Raw genomic sequence first — 12,973 nt, forward strand, 5'->3', positions numbered from 1 at the left:
CTTCCTATTTTCTGTGCCAGTAGGATTCCACCCAACGATTTCCATTAAAAGTTAAGAAGAATGTGAGCATCTCTGGTACATATTGCCACACACCACTTTTAGTTATCACAGTAATATAATATGAAACTGGGATAGATCAGAAGCACACTTTAACATGGAATCAAATTAACTTTCACTAAGTACATTGATCACTGGAGAAGAGCCTAATGCTGGGAAAGATTGAGGGCAAGAGAAGAAGGGGACGACAGAGAATGAGGTGGCTGGATGGAGTCACTGAAGCAGTAGGCGTGAGCTTAAATGGGCTCCAGAAGATGGTAGAGGACAGGAAGGCCTGGAGGAACGTTGTCCATAGGGTCGCGTTGAGTCGGACACGACTTCGCAGCTAACAACAACAACAAAGTACATTGAAATTGTTGTAAATGGTTTTGATATTAAAATGTATCTAAAGACTGTAAATGCTTCCCTTCCCTGACAGTTAAAATATATACATAAATTTGTCATTCTGAAAGATATGTTTTTTCCTTAGGTCAGGATTCCAAGCTTCCTTAGGTCTCTCCTTCTACCCATATCTCTCAAATCTGTCTTTCCTCATTTTCCTTTTCCCCTCTGAAATCTGCTCTGCTCTGCTTTGAGGGACAAGTCTCATACCCAATCATCACAATAATACTATCCGTTTAAAAATGTTCTCACAATACATATAGAGTTGTAATTAAAAATAACGTTTTCTAATATACTTCACGTTACGAAGGCAGAGTAATATGTTAGTGTAATTGCTTTTCAATTGTTTACCCACAGGACAAAATAGAAGTTTAGCTGCAAAATACCTCTTATTCCTATTTTCCTTCTCTAAGCCTATTTCATGCAATCAAACTGTTTCCATCATATCCTGTAAGATCAATATCTGACCACCATGTACCTATCACTAGACTGTACAAATGACTATGTCTGTTCTAAGTCAGTGCCTCCTGAGTTCAAAAGAAGACAGAGTCCTATCTATACTATATTATTTATGGGAAACATACATTGCTATTAAAAAGGGAATATCATTAATGATAAAATAGCTGTTCCTGACCCTGGTTAAGAATTCTAGATATGATCTGCCTTGTACGGAAGTGTTAAACCAGGAGAATTTTACCCTTCAACGGACTCAAAAAAAACCACAATTCAAGTTAGTCAGTGATTATCTATTTTAGAAACAAGAAATCTTAATGGAAACTTAAAGTGACAAAAGTATTATGGTATAGTGGAAGATTTTGTAGGCTATAGCCTGTTAATCAGACGTAGGAGGCATTCTTTTGAGCTTCAATTACACATATGCCCAAGGTTGGTGTGAAATAATAAGCAGTGATCAAGATGAATTTAAATGTATAAAGAATATCCAGTGATAATTTAATATTGACTATTTATAAAACAGATGAGTGAATTATCGTGTTTCCCCCAAAATAAGACCCGGTCTTATGTGGGGGGGGGTTTCCTCCAAAAGAGGCACCAGGTCTTATTTTCAGGGGGTGACTGTTTTACTCACCTCACAGCAGCGACACCGACAGCCCCACCCAGCCAACTCACACTTTTTCTGCTGCAGCTTCATTCTGCAACTGAGAATGGAGCTCTGGCCTGCATTTTGCAGAAAACCGCAGATTGAAGCTGCTCCTTTGGCCGCAGAAGTGGGCTGGCGAGGCAAGTGTCGATCCAGGGGGACCTGGCTGCAATTGTAAGTTCCACTCCCCCACCCCAGATTGATTTTTAGCCATGCGCCTCACCTCGCTTATTTTTGGGATAGGACTTATATTAGGCCCACCCCCAAAAATCAAGCAAGGGCTTATTTTCGGAGTTGGTCTTACTTTTGGGCAAACACGGTAACAGACATTTCTGCATTGGTTAGCTATGTAACGTATACAGTATATAAGCTGAGTTTCTTCATGAATTCTAGTTCAGCTATTTACCACTATAATTAATTTTTGAATGTCATATACTGGGAAGTTAAATGTTAACATTGTTTTTTATAATTTTAATTTCTGATGTTACATTTATATCCTTTTCTTTTTAATAGTTTTATCTCTCATCTTATAAAATATTACACTTGAAAATCAGCTAACAAAAGAGCTAACATTAATAGTGCCATCAGACAGTGTAACCTTCATTTCTATGTTTTTTCAAAGAACAGTGCCTTGGTTCACACATCATGTCTAAGTGAAACAATTAGATATTAGTTTTAGATATTAACTCAGCCATGATATTTTATGATTCAGCAACTACAATGGGTTGTGTGTAAGTAAAAAACAAAAGAATATTCACATTTTTATTTACAACCTAAAGCTTATTATAGGGAAATAGCCTTGGCAGTGAGTTGTATATTATGAATCATATTAATACTGCCGTGTAGACCCTAAAATAAACTTGACAAATGTTAAGCACCCTTAGCTATTGAAAAGTTTCCTGTCCCTGTATACACTGGGGCACTGTGTTGGTAATACAAATCTATTCTTATCTCATCATCAAACTATGGTAAGAAAAGTTCATTTTTGCCCTGTATAGCTTGTAGCAAAAATAAGTATTGTCTGTTGTCATAGTATGTGAAGCATAACACTTATTCATATTCATATTTTATTTCCTTCTATTTTTCCTAATTAGGTAATCAGAGAAATTAACAGAATCTGGAGTTTTCTTCAAAATAATAAAACATATAATGATACTGCAACACAAGCTTCGCTTTTTATATATACTTGCAGTATTGTAATGCTACAATACATACACATCATAAAGCTAATAGCCTTGATGGCAGTGTGACTGCCTCAGAAGACAGTCTGTTGGGAAACTAGCGAGCTTCTTTGTAGGGTTGATCGACCACTGTGAGAACAGACTGCTGGACTAGACTGGCTTGGGGTTTGATCCAAAAGGATACTCCTAAACAAAAAGGGGGAAGTGTGTCTGTATGTTTCATCATTTATAACTCTCCACTGATACAGTGGATTTGATTATCTATATTCAAGCTCTTTATAAAAAAAATCCTACAGTTTAATTTAGACTTTTCTTCACAAAACTGATTATGACCATAAATTAGATGTGAGGATGTATTCTCTACAAGGTTTTATAGCTTCTGTTTTTAAATTTACTATAGCAAGAATGCTTCCATGATAAATTCTGGAGCAGGAAATTATGGCAACTGCCGACCAGAATTTTCTATCCTGCTCTGCATTTTGGTTTCCTTTTTGCTTTTTTACATCAGGCTTTTAAATCAGAGGTTCTTCTCAGAAAATATGGCTGGAACAGGATGGAATCCCCTAGGCTGCTAATTTAGATTTTAACATCAAACACCAGTGCAGAAATAGCTATACAAACTGACCACCCCATAAGAAAACTACAATGGCACTAACCTTCCCTAAAAATAGATGTTGTGGACAATAGCTATCAAACCTAGTGGGATCCAAGGAGAGTATTTTAATGAGAAGGCATATCACAGCCTCTTTCAAAACAGCTGGCATCATCCTGTCTTTCAATGAGACGTTGACCACATCCTAGATCAATCTATAATAGTTCCCCCCCAGAGCTATTAAACAGCCACAGGAGACAGAGATCAGGTTTTACAATGGTCAGAGACAACAACAGAGTGTCCTATCCGTTTCATTAGAGTTCACAGATCAGAAGCAGTCTCAGGCAACACAATCAGTTGTAATCCCAGTCACCACAATTGACTCCATCCATAGAAAGTCAAGACTTTGTCACAGCATTTTGCTAATAGTCAGAGAGGCTACATAGGGAAATCTACTTGCTGACCCTTCTCCCACAGAGAATTGGCCAGCCTTTAAAGCAATTGGCATTACAGGCAACTTTTCTTCCACTACTTCTCTCTCAGATCTTTGAAAAACCAGGGACCACTCTGACCAAAAGGGAAAGGCTACTTGATAGTGGCCAGTCAAGTGGCCAGGTGCACCCATAAAATTACTGGGATAACTTTCAAGGCCCCAACATAAACCATCAAGGTCCATAAGATGTCCACGCATGTGTCACCTTAATCAGCCCATTTTCTCTGGGGGATCCCAAAAGGTAATGAATCTCACCAGGACCAAGAAATGATCTGACCATAGCAAAGGGTTTGTGGAACTGCCCTTTGTATCTAGATATCTGATTTGAGAGAGACAATGTCTAACATGTGCCTGCCTTCATGTATTAGGTCCCAAGATTAGTTAGAACAACTTATGGTCACTATGAATGCTGTGGAGTCCTGCTGAATACCATTTTTTTCTCTGTGGCCCAATGTAACAAGCAACACATAAACTATCTAAGCAGCACAGTCCTCAGTCACAGGTAATATGTTATTATAGATAAAGGCCTCCTCCTATCCAAGCTATGGCACTGGGGCCATTGAAGGATCAGAAACCGAGATGGACATATCTTATTGAGAATCGTTATACAGATACCTCTCGACTTACAACTACAATTGAGTCCAAAATTTCTGCTGCTAAGCAAGATAGTTCTTAAGGGAGTTTTGTCCCATTTTTACAACTTTTCTTGCTACAGTTGTTAAGTGAATCCCTGCAATTAAGTTAGTAACATGGTTAAGTGAATCTGGCTTCCCCATTGGCTTTGCTGTCAGAAAGTTACAAAAGGTGATCATATGACTCCGGGACACTGCAACCATCATAAATACATGCCAGTTACCAAGCACTCAAATTTTGATCATGGAGATGCTGCAATGGTCATAGATATGAAAAACGGTCATGTCACTTTTTTCCATGTTGTTGTAACTCTGAACAGTCACTAAACGAATGGTAGTAAGTCAAAGACTACCTGTATTTAGAAATAATAATACATTTTAAACACTACTTACAAATCCAAAACAATAAATAAATAAATTATTATCAAAAATAATAAAGTGGTTAACAAGGAAGTGAAGGCAGAATCTAGAATATTAGTTTTTTAAAAAATTGAAGTCACATAGTTTAATCTTTGAAATTGACAGCATTCTGACAAGTCCTCTGATAAATATATTAGTACACAAATTGTTGATGTAAGAGAACAACTTTAAAATTATGAGTCCCAAAACTTGTGAAGGTTTGCTTTGTTGTTAGTTTTGGAAATGCATTCAGAATTGATCTTATAACCATTCCAAATATTTCAAACCCTAGGAAAATATTTACTCAGTTCGAAAATAATGGATGTGCTTTAAATTAATTGCAGCTTCTGAACTATCTTCAAAACTACCATTATCAGACTACCTCTGTGCTATCAAGTGACCTATAGATAGCTCTCAACTTACGACCAGTTGCTTAGCTCGGACATTTGGCAACTGGGCCACATTTATGGCCGTTTGCAGTGTCCCATGGCCATGTGATCATGTTTTACCACAGTTTTGTTGAAAACCAGCATTTACTTCGTTTTCAGCACAATCACGCCTACAAGTAACTATTGCTTTGCTTAACGATTATTGCATTCACTTTATGATCACCATGTTTGCCTAATGACCACAAAATAGGGTGTAAAATTGGGTTGATCATATGACTAGCCCAGTTTATGACCATCATGACTTATCACCGTGATGGACAAGCTCCATTACAGTTGTTAAGTTGAAGACCACTGAAAATCTATAAATCTAACCATTTCAGGGAGAATACACTCCTCTCAAAAACATACTGAATTTTCCCTTCCTATGCAAACTTCAGCCAATTAATAAACTCAAATTATGGCTCCCAAGTCTTTTCATTCAAATGATTCTACATGTTACTATGCTCAGTGGTGATGCTGTGAAAAGATTGAGGAGAATCAATAGAATTATATTAATTCTTGATAAGGGAGATCATTATATTGAGCAAGTCTAGATCTGAATCCAACTGAAATTGCCCTACAAAATCTATTTCATCAAAGAAATTCTCAAGCTGCTTACCCACTGTGTTAAGATTATCTTAGCTAGTCTATCTAAAAGGAAAATTGATTTTTTCCATTGAAATAACTCAGCTTTAAAAGAGATCCACTGAGTTACGGCAGTGGACATAAATTAATAATTGTTGTTTCTCTTAATCATAACTTTCAAGGGAATGGGGAGACATTTATTTATTTATTTTATATGCCAATATGCCATTAATAAGGCAACTTTTAAATTCAGAGTTGTCTTCCTCTTTGATAAATAAAATTTGCAACTCGTCAATAATTCTTATAATAGAGTCTACAGAGATTTTTTTAAATAGTGATAATTTTCAAGGTAGCAAAAAATACCCCACTCTCATAAGATGTATTAAGGAGTTGTAATTAACTGTTATATATCAAAAATTATTACAACAGTGGTCTGTTAACTTTCTCAAGGAAGATTGTACACATCATTAGATTTAACTAAAAATTATCCCCTGAAACCTGACCAAAGATACTCTAGCTATCCACTGGAATGTTTCAATTAGAGAATCTTAAGCTATATCAAACATGAGCAATATAATATTCAAATCACTTTTGATGGATTTATACCCCACCTTTCATTCAAGAAATCAAAGCATAGTAGATATATTTCCTTAGCACACACACTCTTTTAAAGTAGGAATGAGAATCACCCAGCAAGCTTCCATGGTTTAAGGAAGTACTTGAACTGTGATTTTCCCAGTGCTAGTCCAAAACTCTTACTATACAAACAGGAATGTGATAGCAAATAAACCGTTTCACTGTTTTATAAAGAGGATTATGTAGGATCATGAAGCAGACAGCTATCACATAAAGTTCCGACTTAACTACACAACAGTAAAAGTTGAAGTTTTTTCAATTTACGCTGTATATGATATTGATGTATATTTTTTTGCTTTTTGATATTCTTCTAATTTAAATATTTGTATAATAAAAAGCACTCCTTGCTGCTATTAATCTCTATTTCGAATGAGGAAAGAATATTCTTTATAATGCCTTCGTGAGACATTTGAAATATTGCATCCAGTTTTGGTCACCATAATATAAAAAAGATGTTGAAATTCTAGAAAGAGTGCATCAAGGATTAGGGGACTGGAGGCTAAACACATTAAGAACGATTGCAGATTTGGATATGTCTAGTTTAATGGAAAGAAGGACAAGGGGTGACATGATAACAGTGTTACAATATCTAAGGGGCTGATACAAAGAAGAGGGGGTCAAGCTACACTCCAAACACCCGGGGGCAGAACAAGAAACAATGGATGAAAACTAATGGAAAGAACCAATCTAGAAATAAGGAGAAATTTCCTTAAAGTTAGAAAAATTAATCAGTGGAACAGCTTGCCTTCAGAAATTATGGGTATTCCATCACTGGAGGTTTTTTTTTTTGGACAACTGAAATGGTATAGACTCCTGCTTGAGCAGGGGATTGGTCTAGAACAGGGATCCCCAAACCCCAGTCTGTGGACCAGTACCGGTCCATGGCATGCCAGCAACCGGTCTGCACAAACAAGCAAAGCCCCATCCGTGAGATGCAGGCAGCACACAAAACCATGTACCCTCTGGTCCGCGGAAAAACATCTCTCCACGGAACTGGTTCCTGGTGCCCAAAAGTTGGGGACCTCTGGTCTAGAAGACTTCCAAGGTCTCTTCCAAATCTGTTATTCATTCTATTGAACTTATTTTGTAAAAACAGTTGTGAATCAATGATTTATCAATAAACTGTACTCTTTTTCAAAGCTTTTACCATTAAATAAATCTGTTAATCATACTTTTTTGAGAAAAACCATCATCAGACGTAGTACAAAAAGAAAGGGAAAATAACACAGTTGTATCATTAAACTTCTTACAGGAAATAATTGTACTTTTTCAAGGACATGAAAACTGATTACATATTTTTGTGCCGCATATTAACCTAAGCAACTATTTATGTTAGATAATAAGAAACAACAATTTTAAAGCAATATCTATAAGTCAACAGTAAGGGACCATATCATGCCAGGTACCTTGTCTAGGTTGATGGATCAGGTTAAATATGAAGGGCATGAAATAACAAAATAAGATTAGGAGGGGGGAAAGGAAAAGGGGGAGGAAGGGAGAGAGCCAGTGAACATATTTGGCCAACATATATAAACCACGAAACGTGACTGTAAATCAGTTTCTGTAGACATTTACCATTTTTATTTTATGAAGAAAAAGATCCTTGGGTCAAGAGAAGCTGTTTTTGAGATTTAATATCAGTAGCAATATATTCTAAAGGGCCAGAAAAACTAAAAGAATTCTACTATATGCAACAAGTCCTTAAGACATATCAATATATTTTTGAAAACAGAACTTTATTTCTAGTTCACAAAATTTATATTATACAGTATAGACCAGACATGCCAAACTCGCGACATCGCATGACGTCACGCAACATATCGGAGATTTTCCCCCATTGCCAGCAATGGGGTAGGCGTGGTTTCCTGATGATGTGTCCAGCCCTTATTTGATACAGAGCTTGTGCTTCTACTCAAGCAACAGCTGTTTTAATACTAGTTTCTTTTGTGTCAGGCAGTATGGCCAAAGGTTATCCACCCTTACCCAACAATATGCTTAGCATGGCCCTTTAACTTACTTCTGGTTTATTTTAATCTTCCCATCTAATTTTAATATTTTGAATTTGGAATATTGTGTTTGAGGCTTAGTTTCCATAATGTTGGGAGTATACATTATAAAAATAAAATACATGACACAAAAAAATTAAGTCATACATACATATATATATATGTGTGTGTGTGTGTGTGTGTGTGTGTGTGTAAATATTTTTGGAGGTTTTCGCAGGTGTTTGTATGTAGATCTTTGGTCATTCGGGGTTTTTCCCACGTAGAATTGGAGGTATCAGGGCAACGTTTCGACGAAATCTCATCCGTCATCCTCAGGCTGGTGACTTCACCTTCGTTCTTCTGGGAGAAGTGTGTGATAGTGGCTGTTTTTTCTTCTTTTTTAAACTGCCAGAGGGGGTGTGTTCTGTGGGTGACGGCTTGGCTGTGTTCTGATGGGGTGGAGGTGTGCTCTGATTGGGTGGGGGGCTTAGCTGTTCACTCAAAACACATCCCCACCCAATCAGAACACAGCCCCCATTCAAAACACACTCCCACCCAATCAGAACACAGCTAAGCCCCCACACTTCTCCCAGAAGAATGAAGCTGAAGTCACCAGCCTGAGGATGACAGATGAGATTTCGTCGAAACGTTGCCCTGATACCTTCAATTCTACGTGGGGAAAAAACCCGAATGACCAAAGATCTACATACATACATACATATATATACACACATACATACACACACATATATATGACAATTATTCCCAAACATCACTGTCAATGCAACTTCATAAGTTAATATAGCTATTAAATGCAAATACATTACCATTTGCAAAGATTTATTTATTTATTTATTTATTTAGTTATATTTATATACCGCCCTATTCCCTGAGGACTCAGGGCGGTTTACAGGGAATTAAAAATCCAAAATACAAAAATTAAGAACCAAACCAGATTCTGTATTAAAATGAGAAAACTATTTAGCTTTTCATGATATCTAAAATTTAACATAATGGGAACGTTTTTTCTTCTGTAGAGGTAGGCAGACTAAAATCAAGATTTTGGTAGATTACAGATGTCTCATTAGAGTTAGCTTTTGCTTTTTTGAGGGATGGGGTTAGGTTCAATTCAGTGTTTATTCCCGGCAATTGCTTGGACCAGCCCCTTGCCAAGGTTCTTAGGAAGTGGTTTACCATTGCTTATTTCCTAGGACTGAGAGAGACTGCCTGGCTCAAGATTACCCAACTGGATTTGTGTCTAAGGCAAGACAAGAACTCAGTGTCTCTCAGTTTTAGCTTGATGCTTGAACCACTACACCAAACTAATGTTTGAGAGTTGACTTAGTTAGGAGAAAAACAAATAAACATTCATAAGACTGAACTTTACTAAGTTAGTTCTTCAATTAACATCAAATACTTCTCTGATCAACAAAGATTTCCTCCTTATGTAAGGTTAAAATAGCATGGAATGTTGCTGTGCATAGGGCCTGGTTAGTTGAGGGGAACTCTCCTAGTACCTGCCCAGCCTATATGGCAGGGTTGACACACTCTGGGTTCCTTTGATTTACAAATGTCATCTACTGAGACTCCAGAACTGTGCCTTCACCGTAGTAACCCATGACCTATCCAATGAAGTTTCCTTCTCCCTGAAATCCTGATGGTGGTGTTTCAAAGAGTTGACCACATCTTTGTTAAAACCTCTTTGGATTAGGGAGGTTTCATTCTATTTTGTTCCTATCCCACTGTTACTGTTTTATTCCTTTACTTTTCTCTATTATTGTATTAATTTTTCTTATTTTCAATATTTTTATGAGGTAGCCAGGGTCATTGGAAGTTGGATGGCATAGCAACTTAAAATACTAATCATAGTAGCGCTTGGCCATGTGGGCAATTGTGTAAATAAAAATTCATGTTTTCATTAATGTCCGCAGAATGTCAGTATATAGCCTATGTTCTTTAACCTTTTGTATGGTTTAACTTTCATTATGGCAAATGGATTATATTGACTAATCAATACTGAACAAGCAAATGACTGAATTATCTTCTTTGAAAAAAAGAATAACCAGGAGTAATATTTAGAGTATTAAACAAGAAAGTTTGTCTTCTCTTCTCATATTTGTTTTAACTAGTTAAACTGTGTTGCTGAACATTCAGATCTGAATTATTTACATCAAAACTATTACTGATTAAATGAATCATTCAAAATTCCTTATAGAGTAATAACACCTGCTAATCATTAATCACTGGATTCCTTTTTGTTGTTTACAAGTATAAACACGCCACAGCCTACTTACCAAGGCCAATCATATTATTAACAGAGAAAAACACGGGTAAGATTCCTTAAGAGATGGAAGAAAGGCAAGCAACAAACACGGAAGCCTGTTCAGCTGGGCTTTTTCCTCCCTACGAAGTAAATTATAACATCACCAGCTGCCCTATGGGAAGGACCATCAGCTTGTTTTATGTAATACATATTGCATTTTTATTTTACAACCGCTTGTACTGCTTGTAAAGTATGCTGCCGTGAAAAGTAGGATGCAAATGTTTGTGATCAATAACATATAAACCAGGGGTCTTCAAACTTGGCCCTTTTATGACTTGTGGACTTCAACTCCCAGAATTCCGCAGCCAGCAAAGCTGGCTGAGGAATTCTGGGAGTTGAAGTCCACAAGTCATAAAAGGGCCAAGTTTGAAGACCCCTGATTTAAACTATCAACATTAGAGTCCCCACTGTTTACAAATATTTCAGAAATACCTTGCAACCGAAAGAGTCCTATACCCCTAATGTGAACAAACCGAGAATTCTGTAAGCATTATCCTCTTTTTTAACCGAGCACAGAACTAGATGAAGCCAATCCAAACTCCCTCTTCCTTCTGCTTCCCCAGCTTCCCCTCCAAACTCACCATGCTGTCCCAACGGCCGCCGCCTCCACCACCGCCGCCTCCTCCTCACGTGCGCTCCCCACACCCAGCTCATAAATCCTCAAAGCGGGATCTTGCCGGTGCTCAAGAGCCTATTTATTCCCTCGCCAGCGCCGGTTTCTACTGCCCGGCTCACGCCTTTCGAGCCTACAAAGGTCACGTCAGGACCCAGCTCCACTTAGGACCCCGCGTAGGTTGTCCCCGAATCCGCCTGAATAGAAAGAGACTCGTCTCTCCGCCGCAGGCCCGAACGGTTTTGTTCAGCCCAGCGCGGGAGAGAGGAACTTGCCTCGCAGAGAATTCCCAAGAGAAAAAGCGAAAGAAATTCGTCCGTCAAGACGCATTCCCTAGCCTTGCTTTTAACAGGCGCAACTAGGAACCTTCGCGGCTTTTTTGGAAGTTAAAAGCGCGAACGGCTACACAACGATGGGGGGGTTTTGTCACGTGACATTGGAGGTCATTAAAGTCACTCTTTGTAGCCGACGGGGGGGGGAAACACACAAACTGGGTGAAATGAGGACGCGTTGCGCTGAGGTTTCACTGCGCGTACGTTAGAGCAGCGTTTCCCAACCTTAGGAACTTGAAGATGCGTGGACTTCAACTCCCAGAATTCCCCAGCCAGCATAGCTGGCTGGGGAATTCTGGGAGTTGAAGTCCACGCATCTTCAAGTTCCTAAGGTTGGAAAACGCTGCGTTAGAGCACTGTTCATCGGTCACAGACAGCAGACTAATGGGTAGCTGTAAAAAAAAACAAACACGTAAAAACAATAATGGGCATGACAAAAACGCAATACAGAGATGTCAGAACCCACGAAAACGACGACAGGTCGGTTGTGAGTCGCTTTCAAAGCCCGCGGGCGCATAAGCTTTTATTTGAACCAAGCCCCGTCTTAACGTAAAACGGCGTGAACCCGGAAGTTTTGGCTGGCGTGTCTCGTGGGAGCGCGAGGGAGGCGTGCTAAGGCGTCCAGGAGTCTCGCGCGAGTTGCCGAGTTGGAGGACGGTTCGTTACGGGGTTCAGAGAGCCCGTCTTCTCCGCTCGTTCAATAGTCGTCGTTATTAAGGACTGTTAGGGTTAGGGGCCTTCTGTGGAAGAGGGAACTTCGAAATCGGGAGGAAGAAGACGGGTGGCCCTTTTGATCCGAGAAAGGAAAAAGCAGGAATCTGCGGTGGTGTTATTAGGAATATGCTGACGAAGTAGCTTTTGCTGTACAGGTAGTCCTTGACTTACCACGCTTTCATTTAGCGACTGCTTGAAGTTACATCACTGAAATAAGTAACTAAAGACCATTTTCCACATTTACGGCTATTGCAGCATCTCCATGGTCATGTGATCAAAATTTGGATACCTGGCAACTGGTTCATACTCATGGCGCTTGCGGTAATCCAGGGTCATATAATCAATCGCCTTTTGCAACCTTTTGACAAACAAAGTCAATGGGGAAGCTAGAGTCACTTAACAACTGTGTTAAAATTAACAGCTACAGTGATTCACTTAACAATTGTGGCAAGAAAGGTCATAAAAAACTCAACTGTCTCACTTATCAACATAAATTTTAGGCTCAATTGTGGTTGTATGTCAA

At 38.5% G+C, this 12,973-nt stretch overlaps 1 protein-coding gene across 1 annotated transcript in view; it reads right to left on the reverse strand.

Moving 5' to 3' along the window:
* Nucleotides 1–11,519, reverse strand: part of TMEM161B (transmembrane protein 161B) — a 46,226-nt gene extending 34,707 nt beyond the window's left edge. Inside the window, exon 1 of the mRNA XM_081319348.1 lies at nucleotides 11,373–11,519. Within this exon, the coding sequence (XP_081175474.1) occupies nucleotides 11,373–11,375 (3 nt within the window). The 5' untranslated portion in view covers nucleotides 11,376–11,519. The remainder of the gene's footprint in view (nucleotides 1–11,372) is intronic.
* Nucleotides 11,520–12,973: the final 1,454 nt, after the last annotated feature.

Source organism: Vipera berus (genome assembly GCF_964194415.1).
Source record: "Vipera berus genome assembly, chromosome: 2".
Taxonomy (NCBI): Eukaryota; Metazoa; Chordata; class Lepidosauria; order Squamata; family Viperidae; genus Vipera; species Vipera berus.